General features: G+C 48.7%; 1 protein-coding gene across 2 annotated transcripts in view; it reads right to left on the reverse strand.

Moving 5' to 3' along the window:
• SLC24A2 (solute carrier family 24 member 2) overlaps window positions 1–18,462 on the reverse strand; it is a 246,081-nt gene that overhangs the window by 40,581 nt on the left and 187,038 nt on the right. Inside the window, exon 4 of one of the 2 annotated variants that reach the window (XM_075558925.1) lies at window positions 16,509–16,559. The exons of the other annotated variant lie outside the window; for it this stretch is intronic. Within the exon in view, the coding sequence (XP_075415040.1) occupies window positions 16,509–16,559 (51 nt within the window). The remainder of the gene's footprint in view (window positions 1–16,508; window positions 16,560–18,462) is intronic. 2 annotated transcript variants of the gene reach the window in all.

An 18,462-nucleotide genomic window follows, 5' to 3' on the forward strand; every position in this document is an offset into this window, starting at 1 on the left:
CCCCAGAAGAGAGAAACCGAGGGGCCCTGCAACTTTTTTGGGAGACGGCCCTCCTGTTAACAAGACATCCCACTCTGGTCTCATGGGCATTCTTTGATCTTAGAGCATTATGCCGCTCTAGGACATAAAGATGGTCAGTAATCGCTATTTAAAAATTCTGTACAAAATAAAGCCACAAAGCAATCAGAAGAGGAAAAACAAACCAAGAAAAGCCTGTAGAACTAAAACCTGAACCAATAACTCAGCCCAAGGAAGGACATTGGGATCAAACTCATGAAGCACAGCAGAAAGAACCAGCCAACCACATATGACCTTTCAGAATGTGAATGTTGCCAGAGAGAAATGAGGAGATGACACCCCCAAAGCATGTGCAGGGCCAGTCAGTCCCTCTGCCAGGAAACATCTTTCAGGACAGTGGCGACCCTATCACCCAGGGGCTGGTTTGCCTCAATTCTCCAAAGCCTCGGAGAAGAATCACTTTAGAAACCGAAGAGGGTAGACGAAGATTCCAGAACTAGGGCCGCTCTCTGACATGTGTCCAAGTCAGTCAGGTTTTTGAGACATGCGTGTCTCACTTTCCCCACTCAGATGCACCTCGGATTTTCTCTGCGACTGAAACGTGGGCGAGATTGGCTTCAGTCTTGGTGGGGCGAGGGTGGAAGGCCCTTCCTCAGAATTGAGCTTTTACGCGTGCTCATTGCAGGTGGTGGAAGCGAACCTGGCAAAGCAAGTCTGACTCATTTTGGTCCTTGGGACACCCTAGGCACTGACTGCCACCGGGCTTCCTTTGAGAAATGCTAAGCTAAGAGGAGCTGGCTAGCAGGACTAGCTATGAGCAGGTGGCCCTGCGGAAGAAGCCATTAGAGAGCCTGTGATTTTCAAAGGGACCCTTTGTGTCTTTTGAGGTAGGAAGGCTGACACCTTCAAGACTTGTTCAATCACAGCCAGGAGGAGCACCAAATACTGTATGTGTGTGCTTTGGGGAAGCACAGTACAATGGTAGGGTCTCAGAGGCAGGTTGATCTGGATTCAGGTCCTGACTCTCTCACCAGGAAGCTTTTAGGAGGTTCCTGCATATTTATGAACTTGTTTCCCATTATGTCAAGTAGAGGCGCCAAGGACTGTGGTTCCTGAGTTCAATCAAAGGCTTCGATGAGGAAATGTGTGCAAAGGGCTTACTCCAGAGCTCAGGCACCAGAGGAGCTCCATCGATTAGAGGAAAAAAAAAAAAAAAGAAAACCCAATGCAAAGCGTAGGGACAAGATTGAACTTGAGTTACTTGAGGAGAAAGGTTGGCATTTTCTCTTCTCTCAATCCACACATGAAACAGAATTACGCACACTGTGGCCCGGTAGTTTAAGCATGCCAAGACCTTCTTGATCTGGTGCTCAGGTTTGAATGGGTTCTCCAAGGGTCTCCTCCAAGATCCTGTTACAGCTTCCTGAAATTCAGAAGGCCAAGGCAAGGAGCTGGCCTTTCCAGTTTAACAAAGGAAACCTTTGCAGCCTTAACAACGACAGGAGGGCGACCAGCTTCCTTGCATCACTGCTGCAGGCTGGACTTGGGATGACTCAAGAGAATTTCTGGATGCAAATAAGCCTTAACCCCTCTGGTTCTCAGTCTCAATAGCCATAAGACAGGGAGAATAAGACTACTCATCCCATCGCCTTGCCGGAAGGTCCCAAGGGTTGATACCCACCAAGGGTGTCGAAGATCTGTGGAATACAGCAAGTGCTTAAAAGTGGTGACTCAGGGAGTGTAATAGTTATTGTGGTGAGGAGTGACAGGAAATCCATCCCATTTGTTGCCGAGAAAAAGATGGGCACGTCATGGACTTGAGGTTCAACAGTCTCAGGGGCAGTACACCGTGGCAGTCAAGGGCAGCTTCCCAGAATGATTTTAGGCACAGCTTCCACCTGGTCATACTGGGGGGTGGGGGGCAGACCTAAGAAGCAGCTATAGCTTTGTGCCTGGTGATCAAGAACCAGGACATTTGTGATCCATTTCAAGGTGAGCCAAGAAGGGATTTTTGAGCATGTTTGAAGGCAACCAACCCTGAAAGTATCCTATTTTTGTACAGCCACAGATATTTGTGAACCTCCACTCTCAGAAATAGCACACACTCGTTCAAATCGTGAGGCACCTACGTCAAAACCTAGTACACAATTTTAATATAGTTCAGCTTGTTCTGAAATTTGCCCCCCCCCCAAAACCAGACCAACCCCGCCCCCCAAACCAGTCGAGTGTTCTCAGAGGAGTATGTGTTGAGGGGGTAGAAGGAAAAGATCAAAAGCATATGGGCCTAAACTGTGAATCAGAAAAACTTTGAAAAAAACAACCGGGAATTAAAACCCTCGACCGTATCGCTCTGGCATAAAACAGAAGCTGGGAGAGTTGCAACGCAAGATAGTCTTTGGAGAGTCTGTTCCCTCCAAGGACATGGATTTGGCTTCTATTCTGCTCTTAATTAATTAGCACAGTCCCCAGAAACGCCTTCCCCTTGTCCCTATCAAGCCAGGAACAGGCAGTGTGACTAAGGGAACCCTCTGGGTTGAGGTCAGCTTAGCTCCCGAATGCCATAGAACATTCTGAGCCTTAGCAACTCAGAGAAGACGGGACAAAGTTGATGTATGATGGGCTTCCAGAAGTTCATGGAAGAATTCCAAAACCCCATCCCAAATCCCAGTGCTGTCAAGTTGATTCTGGCTCATAAAGACTTCATGGGATAGAGTGGAATTGCTCCCTAGGGTGTCCGAGACTGTCAATCATGTCAGGGGTACAGACCTTCTTCCTTCTTCCATGGGGGGGGGCCTCATTTTTTTTTCTTCAGTTAGTAACCCAACCAAATTCTATTTTCCCATAAACTCCGGGGAGGCCCTGGTACATGTAGGTGCAAAGAGGGTGTTACAGCTTCCTGAAATTCAGAAGGTCAAGGCAAGGGCGCTGGCCTTTCTCAAGGTGAACAGCCCCAGATTTGGGAGAAAGAAAAAGAGGAAATAGAAGGGGTATTTCAAAAGCAGTCCTATTTCTGTGTTTCCAGTTCTCCTTGTGCTTAAAAAGGAGACTGTACTTGGACCTTCCTCCTGTTTTAGCTTTGCCTCCCCGGCCCCACCTCTCTGGGAATGTAGATTCAAGAAAGGCAGAGAAGACCCTCTCATGCCTGCTAAGAAGACTTGCCCTGGAGTGGACGTGGCAAAGTGCAAACTCCCCGGGCTCCTCTCTTCCTTAGATCCCTCATGCCCTCGTCTCCTTTCAAAGTCTTTCCCTCTGACCACTGTTCCCCATCCCTCTCCCACCACCTGGCCTGGTCACCAGTAGGTCTCCATGGAAAAATCCAGGAGCCTCCTATCTCCTCTTCCCCTTCCACTCCTACCTCCCTGTCATGGGAGTTTTTCTCATCGATGAGGTCTGTGATCATTAAAATGTAAATAGCCCCATATCCTGTCTCTGTGCCCAATCTGCATGGGCTCCCAGTTCAAAGTGAAAGTCAAAGTCCTTGCAACAGTCTTTGGTCTTGGCCAACGAGGCCCCCCCTCTACACCCCCGGGGGGGCACCCCCTACACCAACTCTCCCTGTTCCAACCACTCCAGTCCCCTTATCGACCTTGGAAAACACTGAACTCTCCCTCCCCAAGGCCTCTGTGCTTGTGTCCCCTCGACTCGGAAGGGTCTGTCCCTTCTCCACTGGCCTGTGGGGGCCCTCATCCACTCCTCCAGTGTGTAGTCCAATAACCGCATGAACACAAACAATGAAAAAGGAGTGGTGAGTGTGTGTGTCTGGAGACGTGTTGGAACATTCGCTGTCAGTTTCATTTCCCTTTGGGAGAGAAGGTGGAAAGACTGGAAGCGCCCGGCAGGAAACCCACCAGACCGTACTGGTGACTCATGCTGTGGTGACAGTCCGAAGCACAACACTGTTGACAGTTAATGCTTCCTTGCTGTTTAGATGGCTAGAAAGATTTTCCCCCTGAGACTCGAATGAAATTCAGGCAAAATTGAAAGTTTACAATTTTAACAGAAACTCGCTGGAGGTATCAAATAGAAAATATGGAGTTTCAGGCCAAGGGCCAAATGACTGACCTTTGCGGGGACTGTCACTGCTTGAAAGCTGATGCTTTAAAAAAATTTTTATTACTTTAGGTCACTCGCTTTATTGTTCTCTAACCCAATTTTCAGAATGGTTTCTTCTATCCAATGCACACTGATAGATGCAAGCGACTCACACTGCCTCGACAAAGATATGCCCAGTGATCAAGAGGCTGGTCTGGTTCTCAGACAGAGTTCTGAGCCAGTGTGAGACTGCCAGATGAAGGTTTGTTTGAACATCTTATTTTTGTTTCCATCTCTTGCACACTCTGGCTATCTAAGATAAATAGATGAAAGATTACTAAGGCAGGCCCAAGTACCAAGGCCCCAAGTACCACCCTAGGCCATAGAAGGAGCCCTGTCAGCGTGTAGGTTATGAGTTTGGCAGCTAACTTCAAGATTGGTTGTTCAAACCCACCAGCTGCTCTGTGCAAGGAAGATGAGGCTGTGTGCTCCCATTGATGTTTATAGGCTGGGGAACCCTCCGGATGGTCACGCTGAGCTAGAATTGACTCAACGCCATTGGGACCACTTAATGGTTGGAACGGAATTCCTCAGAATCTGTCTGTCCACACTGTGACATTAATTTAGTCATTAGGGAAAGAACTTTGATTCATTCATAGCATCTGGCAGAGGGCGGGTGATCGATGTACACTATGACCTACCGCCATCTGGCAGTTGGATGTACTGTGGGGGCCTGAGTGTTACGGTGCTGGAAGTTATGTAAACATCAACTGAGTTGCTCGTGGTGGACAGGTTTTCACAGAGCTTCCAGATCAAGGAAGAAAGGCCTGGGCAGCTGGTTCCAAAGAGGAGCCAGTGAAAGCCTCTAGGAATCACAAGAGGGCTCTGTCCACTCTGTTTACCCTGGCTATGTCGTCAGGAAGGATCAATCCCTGGAGGAGAACAGCATGCTTGGTGATGCCGAGGGCAAGCGCGGGGAAGGGGGGGGAACCTTTGGTAAGTTGGGCTAGCACCATAGTTGCCACAATGACCTTGAACATGCCTGCCACCGTGAGGACATGTAGGAAGGGCACTCTTCCATTCTGTTGTCTACAGGTGGTCATGACTGAAGGTGGACTTGGTGGCAGCTACCACCAACATGCAGTAAAACAACCTCATAGACCAGTTCTTGCTTTTCAGGATGGGCTCTATGTTGCCCAACTGTCCATCTGCCTGTTAAGTTGAAAACAGGAGGCTGGGCTAGCATGTCTTCAGTCCAGCACGACTTCATGCACCAGTCCTGGTTACCTGGACTTTCTGCATCTGGGAATTGTCAGGGGGTGGGAATGTCGATTTTGGAAAAACGCTCCGCTTGATGCGGTAAATCAGGGCCACCACAGCTCATTAGAGAAATGCAACAAGCCTTAACTAAGTGTGACTGAAGGCTTTGAGGCCCATGACCAGAATGAGACGATTTGGTTCGTTTCAGATTTAATCAGAAGAGAAACTTACCGTGCTCCATTGAACATGCCAGTCCTCCGGGTAGAACGGAGCCCCGCTTTTGACTTTTTATTTCTAAGTGCAAGCTTCATGGGGAGAAATGATTTTATTAATTGAAAGCACAGTCTCCAAAGTTGCTTGGTGAAAGGCAACGTAACATTTGGAGCACCCGGGGTGTGTCAAAAATAGACCAAAGGCAGCATCCACAGTTTGCCTTCTGCCGTCACTTCACACCTTCCGCATAAGCAATGTGGCAACATCTGCCTCCTCTTGCCCGGCCCCATCTTTCTGCTTTTACTGCTGACAGTTTAAATCAACAACAGAAGATGTGATGAAGTTTGAAAAGTCGGATGTATTCGAATGAGAAGACTTCCCGGGGCTGGTTTTTAGGGAGACGGTGGCCGGAGCCACACGGCTAGTTTGGTCTTTCGGACAGAAGTGATGCCAACTGCGAGCTGGTGACGGTGGTTATGCTGACTGACTAGACTCCTGGCTCCCTAAGATCCAGTCCCGGGGAGATGCTTGTCAGAATACATCTCTAAAGAAGTAATGTAGCTAGTAACTGGTGAGCTTGACACATTTATTTGGGAGAGCAAGCACAAGTTGACAGAGGGCATCTGTTGAAGTGCCCAGAAAAAAATCCTTTGGCCATGGAAAGTTGGACTGAATGAGTTAAACCATAGTCTTGGAATGAATGAAATATAACACGCTATTGGAAATGGTGTCTGTGCACAACGGGGGTGCCCTGTCTTGGTAATGGGAAAGCGGAACGTTTGCTTGTCAGACTTTGCTGTGGTCTAGAGGTAGGAAAGGGACATGCTGTGGCGGAAATTGGATGATCTATGGAGGAGGGCGAGCCTTGCCATCTCACTTAGAGAGAACAAATACTTCCATCTGTATATTCTTTCGTTGGGCATTTCTATTTCTAGGAATGTCTCTGTGCATTATTTGACGTGACTCTTCTAGCCATTGTGTTTGTAACTCTGACCAAACGACGGGTGGGGCCAAGCAGAGGGATGCATTTCTTCCTTGTTTGATGGGCTGGGGCAAGAAAAGGTATTGGAAGATGCTGATCGGATTTAGTTGTGAATGGTTGTTAACAGGGCTAACTGCGACAGTAAAAGCGTGGATTTGTCACACGGGGACTGGTCACTTTTGCCCTCTTGGTGGGTATAAGATGCGCCAGCCCAGAAGCAGGAAGAAGGACTTTACTACCATCAAGAAAGAAGACGCAGAGGTGGAGGTGACCCTTTGGAGTCCAGGGCCCTACATGTGCAACCGCCCGGATCCAGGAGCCCGAAGCTGTGATACCAGAGGAGCAGCAGCAGAGCCAGAGCCAGAACACAAGACAGGGTGGTGGGCTTCCTAGTCCATGGAACAAGTACAGCTGAGTGCCCTCGGGAAGAAGGCTTGCTTGCAGGGTGGGGTGACCCCAAACCCTTAATTGGGAGCATAGATTTACTAACCTACAGAACTAGAGCCCAGCACCTGGGGTGCCTGTTGGGCATTTATTAAAATAACAAAACAAAACAACCCAAAGCCACTGCCATTGAGGCAACATCACTGACTCAGAGTGACCCTATAGGACAGGGTAGGTCCGCCCCTGTGAGTTTCTGAGACTAACTCTTTAGGGGAGTAGAAAACCCTGGCTTTCTTCTGCTGAGCAGCTGGTGGTTTCAAACTGCTGACTTTGAGGTTAGCGGCCCAACTCAGAACCCACTACACCACCAGGCCTCCTTGTATTGAATTAAGTGCCCATTAACAGTGAATGAGACTCAGCCAACCAACCAAGTGACGGGAGAGCCCGGGTGCAGTTGAGGTGCAAGCATTTGTCCTTTCGAAATAAAATGGCAAGGCTGATCCTCCTCCACTATGATCTCTGCAGAAAGTCTCGGTGCCTATGGTGGCGCACTAGTTAAAGCGCTTCCTGCTCTGTGGGAGAGATGTGACAGCCTGCTTCTGTGGCGACGTACAGCTTTGGGATCACTCCGTATGGCATAGATCTACTCTCGGGTCTCTGAGTTGAAATCAACTTGATTTCTTTGCGTGTGGTTTGGTTACTCAGTGGAGTCGACAGCAGGGGCACAGAGGATGCTCATGTTGTTTTGCTGTAATAAAACAAAGGTGGGAATGTCCTAATAGTTACCAGTAGGGAGCTGGTTGGACCCCCCTACCTCCCCATGGAACAGCCCCCCAGTGGAACCCTGTGCCAGGGCCAAGAGGAATGAGGGAAGTCTGGGTGTGCGGATCCAGGAAGTTCACTAACACTTACTGGCCTTTTAAAAAGCCACGTGTAATAATGAGGGGAACGAGAAAGAAAAAAAGACAGTTCTAAAACTGATCACAGTGATGCTTATAGACGTCTTCTTGATGTGATTGAATCATTGAATTGTATGATATGTGAACTATCGGCTTTTCAATAAAAGTGTCTAAAAAGCCAGCTCTGGGTCCATGTCGTCTTTGTGAAGAGAATGCATAATGTTAAGACTGCACAGGGTTCCTCTAAGGAATGACCGGAATCTGGAGGAGGATGGAGAGTCACCGCTACGGTCTTTTGGTTGATTTTTACCTCTGTGTGTTTGAAATATTTTCTTCATACAAGACTAGTCAAATTGATTTGTGATTCAAACATTTGATGATGTAGAGGATCCAATTTGTAAGTAAGAGAAAACATATACAAAGGTTCATAGAAAAATGGAATGAAAAGATAATGGAGTTTCCCGTAATCTTTTTGAAGCTGTGTGTGTGTGTGTATATTTGTTCCCTTTCTTTTTTTTGAGGGGTGGCTATTTTAAAGCTCTATTCTATAGGAACTAGCTAATGTACTATAGTCTATATTTAATTATGAATTTGGCTGTGAATTGGACCAAATAACACACAAGCCAGGCTCTCTGACCCAGGAATCTACCTACCCCAAGATATGTCAGCAGGAGTTTAACTTAAGTGCAAGGTCAACTTTTCAGAAGATTGAATCTTAAAACATCAACAACAACAAAAAACCCTCAAAACAAACTCACTGCCATTAAGTCCACGCCGATTCATGGCCACCCTACAGGATAGGGTAGAACTGCCCCTGTGGGTCTCTGAGATTGTAACTCTTTATGGGAGTAAAAATCCCCATACTCAGTTCCCGTCCCCACCACCAAAGAAGTGGCTGGTGGTTTCAAACTGCTAACTTTACAGTTTAGCAGCCCAAGCAGTAACCACTATGCAACCAGGCCTCCTTTTCATCATAAAAGCAACTGGAAACCATCCCCTATAATTGTATTTAATACAAGGCAACACTATAGGCCTTGGGTGTGGGGTCGAAGGGGCAACAAGGTTCTCATGATCTGAATACTCTGATGGGGGCTCCTCTGGCTTTTCCATAGGAGGTGGGGGATCGCTCCAGAGGTAGGCCATGCCATCTTTAGGCCTGTGTGGGAAAGTTCTTCTTATGCTGGGCTGAATCGCTCCCTAAACTGGGAGAGGTTCAGCCTTGCTCAGCCGTGACTTAACTAACCCATAGTTGGCTTGCATGAGTCCCTAAGGCTCCCTTTGGTTACATACTGTTTTGTGCGAACTGTCCGTTAGTTCAATCCCCAAGAAAAGGCTATAATTAAAAACTTCAAAAACATAGACTGATCCCATTTGCCCGAGCCTCCTAGCTCACCTGTCTGAACATCCTCGACTTGGTGAAATTTCCCGCCCCCCATCGTCTGTTAGCTTTCCCGTGTCCGGCATCTCTTCTCTGAGCAATCTGAATAATCTCTCTGCTTTGGACCCTTGACAGTGGCAGTTACTTGCCTTCCAACTCCCTGCTACCGTCCACTCCATTGCCCCCCTTTTCACTACATTCAGGGCATCTCATCCTTCCAGTAGACTATAATCCAACAGACTTGACCAAGTCTATTCCAATTGTCTCCTTTCTCTCATTCCTGACGATTTTAGTATCCAGCTCACTGACTGTCTCACCTATTACCAGCCGTGGGGACAAGTGCTCCCTCGTTGTCACCATGACTCAACCCTTAGCTGGAGCCCCCCCAGCACTTGGAGCTGACGCTGTCACATTTGTTACTGTCCTCTGGGCACATTCTTGACTCCAGTCCGGAGACCCTATTCTCTCGTGGTCCTCATCCTACAGCACAGGCCACTCCCCAGTCTTCGCTGCTGAGCGTCCCCTGCCCCCTTCTTCTCAGATTCTGATCTTTAGAGTTCTCAGGGCTCAATCCGTGACCTCCTTTACTCATGATCCAGGTATATTTCATCCCGTTCAGTCATCTTACCTATGTCTAACCAGTTCTTGCTGATTCTGAGGGGTTCAACTTCCGGCACAGTATCGGACAATATTCTACTGCCGTTCATAAGGTTTCCTGTGACGAATCTTCCAGAAGTGGACATCTTAGTCCTTCTTTGTAGTCTGTTCTCAGTCTGGAAGCTCTGCCGAAAGTTTTCCATCATGGGCACATGACGACGGTGGCACAGCTGTTGGCATCACAGGACCACAAAGCCACCGCCAGCGTGCCATAGAAAAGACACCGTGGGGGATGGTGGATTAGCAGGATGGAAGGAGCCTGGATTTGAGGTTATTGTGTTGCTGGGACACACATAATGCCTGCCGCTAGAGTCTCTCACTTAGCGAGAAATAAACTCTCATCTGATTGACGCCACAGTGAATGGGGCAGAAGCTACCCTGACGGAGAAAGCCACGTCCATAGCACAAGTTCATCCAGCTGAGCAAGGATTAAAATGTAACGCAAAAGATCCCAATGGGAAATGATGTTTGAGCCACTTTCCCAAATACAATTTCTCTTTGAAAAAGGACTGGGCTGCAACTAAGAACCTCAAAGGACTGGCTAGACTGTATGACCTTAAGGTGCTTTTGTTTCTTTGAAATAATGGAGGCTTTCAAAGCTCCGCTATAGGCCTGCTGGAGGACCCATGATTCAGCTAAGTCATTATTATGTCCTCAGCTTGGACAATGGGCTGGGTTGGTTGCCATGACACAGTAGCCTCAATTTAATTAAGGGAAAGGTCATTGCAAGTTCTGCCTTTGAAGACACAACCTTTCATACTTTTTTTTTCTTTATACAAATGAACCAAGATTGACTTCTTAACTAGTGATGAAATTATTTTACTAACGATGGTTTCTGCTAAGTGGCAATGGGTTCAAGGCAAGGCAATGCAAGGCCCTTCCTAATCCATGGCTTCTCTGCCAGATACGCTTTACCCCATCAAGGTTTTTTTTTTTTTTAATGAAAAATGGACATTCTTACTTCTTGTGATCACTCAAAGGAATGCAAAGAGGGTTTTTGATTTTACTCTGAAAGGCAAGTGGTGAACTGAGCACCCTGCCTTTGTTTTACTGTGAGCTACTAAAGAGGCAGGAGGGAGAGTGACATTGCCAAACTCCTCCCACCATCTCAGCCTCAGGTCACCAAGATTCTGCACTGTGTCTGTGAACCCTGGGGCTTTGAACATACTCACTGGGCTTCCAACTGCTGGGGTGCTGATTTCCTCCTGTGGAATCAGGGTCTACATTTTAGCAAGAGCTTCGGCCTTTGGAAAATGTAGATCCTCATTCAGTACACCCAAGGGGTGGGAATGCAGATGACCAGCAGAGGGCCAAACTGGAACAGACTGGTTTGAAGTCCTGGCAAACACCAAATGCCAGTGTTCATTTAGTTTTATGTGCTAGTGGGTAGGTTATTTTTGGGGAAGAGTCTGGGAACACTGAAAAATGTCCCATCTAAATTGATGGTGGCTCCTTTGTTTCCTGCCATTTTGGTCCATGAAAGGAACTCTCTACTTTTGGATGGGATGGCAGGATGAGCCTGTATTTTGGGGATGTCTCTCCACCTCCCTCCCTCCCTGCCTCATTGATCTGCAAGAGCTCAACTCACGAGCTACGGACGTTGTAATTGGTGGAACAATCTCTAAGTTACGTTGTAATTGGTGGAACAATCTCTAAGTTAATCTGTTGCATCTGTCTGTTGCATCTGTCTGTATTCCTTTGAGTGAGTTCTATTCAAGCTTTTCATGTGAAGTAATTTTTGGAGGGAAGCCAAATTCAATTTATTGAGCAATAATTTTTAAGCGAGAGCATGTATGGCATTCGGGTATCTGCAGCTGAGAGTAAAAGGATGGGCATTAAATGTAAGGGAATATTGGAGATGGCCTTTTCAAGAGCATGCAGTCTCACCCCGTGAGGAGTTAAGGGGTTGGTTGGCCAAGTTGGGGGTCCTTAAAAACCCAGTAGTTTGTTTGCATGTCTGGAAAGGGCCTTGTTATAAAAGCAAACATAATCTCCAGGAGAAGGGCAGCTCACTAATCCGCTGGCTCTACCAAATGTCTGGCACTGATGCTCAGTGTTACTAAGTGGGCGTGTTGGCGTCTGGTGGCCGGTACGACAGATGGCCACCTTGGGGAAGGGGAATGAGGCCGGAGAGACACTGTCTCTTTGGAGAAGCCCATCCTCAGTTCCCAAGACTGACGGAGAGATCGACACTCATAATTCTGCCTGCGCGGCCTATTAGAGGGTGACTTCTTCAGAAGACCTGTCTTTAATCTCCAGAAGCCTCCTACCTAGTCTAGTGCCTGGTACATTGTGGGTGTTAGTGGAGGAAATTGTCTTTGGGGGCTGGGAAGGTGACTCTGTTAAGTTTCTGGGGTATGTGAGTGACAGAAGATGAAGAGGATGTATTCTTTCTTCAGCCTATTATTCAAACATTTCCATGATCCGGGGCCACTAAGCACCCATCTTCCTCATCCATAAAGTATAGCCAATTTCAACTACCTTTGTTGCTCAGACCCATCATGTGTCGGTCACTAACTGCAATGGATCTTGGAATGACACCGCCCTGAGTTCTGGTCCTACAGCACTGCTTTCTCACTCTGCCCACAGAGCAAGTTACTTCGCCTCTCCGAGTCTTAGTTTTTCCTCATTCAGTAAAATGCCTCCGTGAGCTTTGGCTTTCTCATCTTTAATGACATCTACTCTGAGGGATCATCATGAAGAAAGGATGCAGACGAGACGAAGCTCCCAGCACTGCTCCTGGCAGGAGTGAGACCCCCAGTCAGCCTTACAGTGGCCGCCCCTCTCTCTCTGCCTCCTGTTCTCTCTGCCAGGCAAGGCTCTGCCGACCCCATATCCATCATCTATCAACCTCTTAGGGCCCAGATCAAAGATTCCCTCCCCGCAAATCTTCCATGGGCCTCCCCAGATGAAAGCCATCTTCCCTCCCACTGGGCGCTCTCATTCCTTTCTGAACTCCTCGGGTACTTACCACTTTCTTCCTGGTGGTGCAGCGATGGCTGTGCTAAAGCTCTCCCCGCTGGCCTGTAAGGTCCCCGGTGGGAAACTGCCCACGTTCTTGATCTTGTTTTACTTTAGGGCGAACAAGAGTACCTAGCAGGATGTCTGTCACAGAGTAGGTGCTTAAGATAACCCACTGAATATGTGTGGGCCATTCCTGTGTCTCAGAAACTATCGTTACGCAATTCCTCTGTGGGATGAGGGGCACATCCTTCCACTTGATCCACTTTGGCGGGTGGTGGTAGGCCTCACTGCCAGTAGCTGACGGTGGTAACTGGATGATTTTATGTCAACTAGATACTTCTGGCTAGGGGCGGAGTTAAACCTGTCAATCAAGTGGTAGCTGGATAACACCTCCTTGGGGGTGTGTGGCCTTTGCTATAAGAGTGAGGGACTCTGGGAACTGCCGTTTTCTCTGCCACTTCCCCTGCCTACTTGTTGGGATTTGACTGCCAACCCTGAGAGCTGTTGGCACCCTGCTGTGTTTTCCCCCAACTCTGGATCCACGTGACTGCACCCAACGGTCTCTGATCTCCCTGCTTCACCAGGCTGCATCATTGGCATGTGGCTACTTGAGTCTGAAGAGGGATTTATGGACTAGCATCGGACTTACAGATTTGAGTTGCTCTGAGCTGAGATACCTTCTTGATATAAAGCTTTTTCTTATACTAGAGGAGCGTCACTGCATTTGTTTCTCTAGATAACCTGGTTTAACACGCTGACCTTGTAAACCCTCCAGAGAATTCCCTGGCAATAGTAGTAATGATTAGTCGTAGGGGTGACCACTGGAAAGCCCAGTCTCAGGGTGACTGGGTAACATTTCTAAATTTGTGAAAAGAAATGTGTCCCTGGATGGGCATGTCTCAAAGCTTAGCTAATCCACAATGACCACCCCAAAAGGCTTTGTACTGATTGTACTTCCTTAAAGGGAGATGTGTAAGTGACATAAATCACAGTCACTATTTTTTCCATGGGAGAGGAGCACCCTTGAGTTTGAGGAGTCGCACTAGGCAGAGCCATGTCTGATGGAACTGACGGGCTTCGAGTCTCTTAGAATCAGATGGATGCCGGGCCTGGCCTGACATGGAGGCTGAGGTCCATGGGTGACCTGAAGTGGCTAGATGGAGACACTGGCTCCTGAATAGCCCATCTAACGGCACCTGGGAGAAACTGCTGTGTGCTTAAGAGGATCCTTAATTGTCCCCAGGAACCTGCATTAGGTGAAGAGAGGTACTTGAACTAACAGTGCTCCCTCACCCCCCAACCAAGCCCACTGCCACTGCCTCCATTCCGACTTCAGGGCTTCAGCAGCTCTGTCTCTCTTCACGGAGCACACAGCTTCCACTTGCACCCTCAGTGAGCTAGTGGGGGTGACCTGCTGACCCTGCAGCTTGCAACCCAGTGCTTACCTGACAGAACCACGGGGCTCCTTAACACCAGAACTAGCATTTCCTACCCGAAGCATGGCAAACCCTAGCCCTCCGTACACTTCCCTGTCTGTCCTGGGGTCAGACTGAAGGCTCAGAGAAGTCATGGGGAAAGAAATCGATCTGATTTAGCTCAGAAATTCCCCTGCTTATTGAACGTGTCCTCTTACACCCCCACCCCATCCCACCCCAGGGCCAGGCTGTTGTAAAATTCCTACTGATGTCGTAGGACCCAAGTCCGTCTTTGGCTTCTTATGCCAATCACCAGCAAAACCAGAAATCATCTGCAGATTTGGGATAAAATCATGACAGGCCCCAGAGCCTCCCTTTAAGGCAGGAGCTGCCCTTTCTTCCCCAGGATGCCAGAATGCTCCCCAGCAGGTGGCACTCTGCCCTTGGATGCCCAAGGAGCTGAATTTTCCCCAAGAGGCTGGAAGGCTCCTGGCCTCCCACAGGGCTTGCTGCTTTGGAAAACATCACAGTGGTTAATCAACAGCGCAGAGGGAGCAGCAGAGAAAGGCTCAGAGGCATTGCGCAGAAGCCAGAATAGGCAGGGGCCGGGTCCCACCCGGGCCTGTGAGAGGCTCTACTCTCGCATGCAAAGCAACTAGGAGATCTTTGGCAAACTAAGGCAACTTAGAAATACTGGAAGCTGAAAGCAAGAGACGCAGCACATTTGGGAGTTCCTCTTAGGGAGAAGGAGTTCAGTAGCTGGATGGTATTTGGTTTCTTGTCAGTATCAGTGTAGAAATCTGGTGAATGCTTTCATGACGTACACATATTAGAGATCTATGGTGCAAAAAGTGGGGGCATGTGTGGGTTGGCATGGGGACGGGGCAATCAGAAGCCCTCTCCCGGGACAGGAACGGAAATTTTCAAGTTGTGACTCATAGTGAGCTCGAGGCAGAGAGCGGTCCCAGGTGCCATCTGACTGGGGCGAGGCTGGGCTCAGGGACTCATTCGTCCTTCAAACCGGTGCTTCTTATGATTCGGGCATCGGTGGATCATGGGCTCGCTCGCGGTTATGTGTGTCCACCACAATCACCGGGAGCCCGGCCGCCATCATTCACGGCCACGCTCAAAACCGGGGCATCAGGCTGGTCAGAGTCCAGCTCAAAGGTGGATGCCACCGTTTGCTGATCCCGTGTTCACCAGGCGTTTATGGCATGTTCCGACGTGCCAACCCGTGTGTCGGTGTACAACTGGGACCCACATGGCTTGATCAATGGTCATTTATTTTTTTAGAGGAAGTAGACCACAAGGTCTTTCTTCAAATCACCTCTGAGTAAACTCAAACCTTTTGAGTAATAGCTACACAGGTTTGCCCTATAGAACACAAACCTCACACTAAACTCACTGCCATCGAGTCTTTACTGACTCCCAGTGACCCCTATGGCGCAGGGGAGAACTGCCCTTCTGGGTTTTTTTTGAGATGAACACCTCTTTACAGGAGCAGAACGCCCAGTCTTTCTCTTGCAGAGAGGCCGGTGGTTTTGAACTGCTAACCACTGGCCTCCCCCTGGGACGCACAGCTGCTATGAAGAGGGAGAAGAGACTGCACTGACAGCAAATCCCTGACCTTCTTTATTTCCTCAAGCAAAACGGCTATCAAAATGATAGTCCTAAGCACACAGAACGAGAACTCCAAATGATCTGGAGCTAATGCCGGATCTCCTCTCACACCGGCCGGAACTGTGGGCCTGGCCTCTCCGACTCCTGCTCTTTCTTGTCCCCATCGCCAGGCGCTGTGGGAGGTGAGGTCATGGGCCCCCTGTCCTCTGCACCAGAACAGGTCCCTAGCTGCTCCGGGGTCCTTAGTCTCTCACGGATTTCGGAGTGGCTCCTCCCTTTGCACAGATCAGAAAATCACCGGATCGTACCTCCCCTCCCCACCCCACGAGACTGGGCGAGTGCTGACTGCCTGTGGTTGTAGATGGGCACAGTGGGCTGGTGGGCACAGTGGGCTGGTGGCGCGTGGTTGCGCTGCTGACACCATTTCTGAGTGTTACACAGGTGACATGGCTCGGGCTCTTTGGATGGAATGACACGATGGCCTGTGGCATCGCACGTGTCCAGATCCAAATCCACACAAAGGCGAGAACCAGACGAAAACGCAGAAAGAATAAAAATCACACAATGTCACTGGAGTCATGCAAAAACAGGAGAAAAAAAAAAGAGCCGGAAAGAAATGAATGGTCAAGCAACAGACACGGTAAACCAAAAAAAGCGAATGCAAACAATTCTAAAATCATGCTTACCTTCTTCAGTCATTGTGTCATAAAACGTTAGCTTTCCATATGATCCAAGTTCTACAACATCACAGTAAAAGACACAGAGATAAGGAGCGAGCTGTAACGCAAGAACTTTGGTTTTACACATTCTTAATTAAGCAGATTCAGAGTTACACTGTCAAGTCCCGCAATCGTAACTATATAGAGATGTGCAAACATGGGCCATGTGGCAGACGGCTTTCGCGGCCCATTTTCAGAAATCACTTTAAATCTATTCTTTGACTGGGGGTAGGGTGTGGCCTGCTTTCCAGAAGAGGACACACTTATTCTGACACCTGACGGAGCACACTACGCGGCAGGTAGCTTGGCAGCGGCTATACCTCGGTCCTGTGATGTGCAGAGAGAGAGGTGACACTGCAAAAGAAAGGGACCGGACACGGACTCTGTCCAGGTCCACGGAGACTAGTAAGAGACATGGGAGCCCCGTGGGACGTCCATTTCACAGTCCTTCTCCCACAGAACTGCTTCTAGAGTTTAAGGGACATGGTGCAGGGACTCCTGAACTGAAAACCCAGCTTCTAGCTTTGCCTTCACGTCTTGTCTGGGACGGCAGGCAGGCAACACTGCATGTGTGAGTACAGAGGCCAGCGAGAGCGCCGCAAGGCGCAGGGTAAGTTGTGTGGGAGGAAGAGGGAGGCAGAACCGCAGGGCCAGGCACCTGGATCTGACAGGTGAAGAACAGCTGTAACTCCCAGATCAAGGTCTGGCCGGCTACTGCTGGGGCCAAGGGGCGGCATCCCCTGCCCTGCGCGCAGGTGACCAAGGGCCCGGGCTGCAAAGCCAACCATGGGCAGAAAAGGAGCTGCAGTGAGCCGAGATGGGGAGAAAGGGAGGTGACGTAGGACACCGTTTCTGTTTTCTTACTTCAGCTCTGAAATAAGCAACTTTCCTTCTTGTACATCTGAAAAGTCCCGATTGCTTTCCACCACACAGCGAGCAGGCTAAAAATATTCTTCGTGGTCAGGACAACACTCCCGATAACTGTTAAGAAATTAACTGGACTCCAGAGATATTCCCGGGACTCTGCAGAATCCTCCCGTGGCCCATTAACTGGGGAGGCTGCCGGAAATCCACGTCCGCATCACCTGGCAAAGCTCGGGCAGCGTGAGCAGGATGGGAGAGGGCCCCGGCTGGAAGCTCACGGGTGGAGACGCTTCTATTTTAAATTTATAATACCCACTCTCTATGTGCAGATGCTTTCTCCACGTGCCTAGAGAGTTGCCTAAAGTTATTTTAATCCACGAATAAAAAACAATGCTTTGGAGGGGGGAACATCGCTTCATCTCTGATTCTGCAAAAACCAGCTGAGTCTGGATTCTGTTCAAGAAATTACAAAGGATGCAGGTGCTTGGATACAAAACAGGGTTTTGTATAAACGACAAGGTGTTTTTATTATTATTATTTTTAAACTGGCTTCTGGGGATTTCCTTCAGCGAATTATTACCGGTATGGTGATGATTAGTATTTGAAGAACAGTAGTCTATTTATGACACCGCGCAAATGGGGAGCTCTTAAGTGGTTGAAATACCTTTGTAAATTATAAGACACATGTTCACAGATTGCTACACAGAATGTGAGTGAGTGAGTGAGTGCGTGTATATAATCCTGCAGCATATTGATGACTAATATCAACCACCTAATTTTATTTTAGGCAGCCTTCTTACTCCTCGGAGGTAAGAGGGAGCAATCGAACCATAGCTGGCATGTTCTAGGCTTTGACTGTGAGCGGCTCTGCACCTGCGAAGTCAGCAGGCTCTACGCAGTGAAGTTAAGCAGCTGCCTTTTCACTGCCCTGTCCTTTCAGCTGGGCAGCTCTCTGTCCTCAGGCCTGTTTAGTAAGCAGCAGCCCAGAACCGCCCAACATCAGTTTGTGGCCGATGTTATTCCCTCCTTCCCCTCTTGCTGAGCGAGGAATACATCA

Source organism: Tenrec ecaudatus, chromosome 10 (assembly GCF_050624435.1).
Source record: "Tenrec ecaudatus isolate mTenEca1 chromosome 10, mTenEca1.hap1, whole genome shotgun sequence".
Classification (NCBI taxonomy): Eukaryota; Metazoa; Chordata; class Mammalia; order Afrosoricida; family Tenrecidae; genus Tenrec; species Tenrec ecaudatus.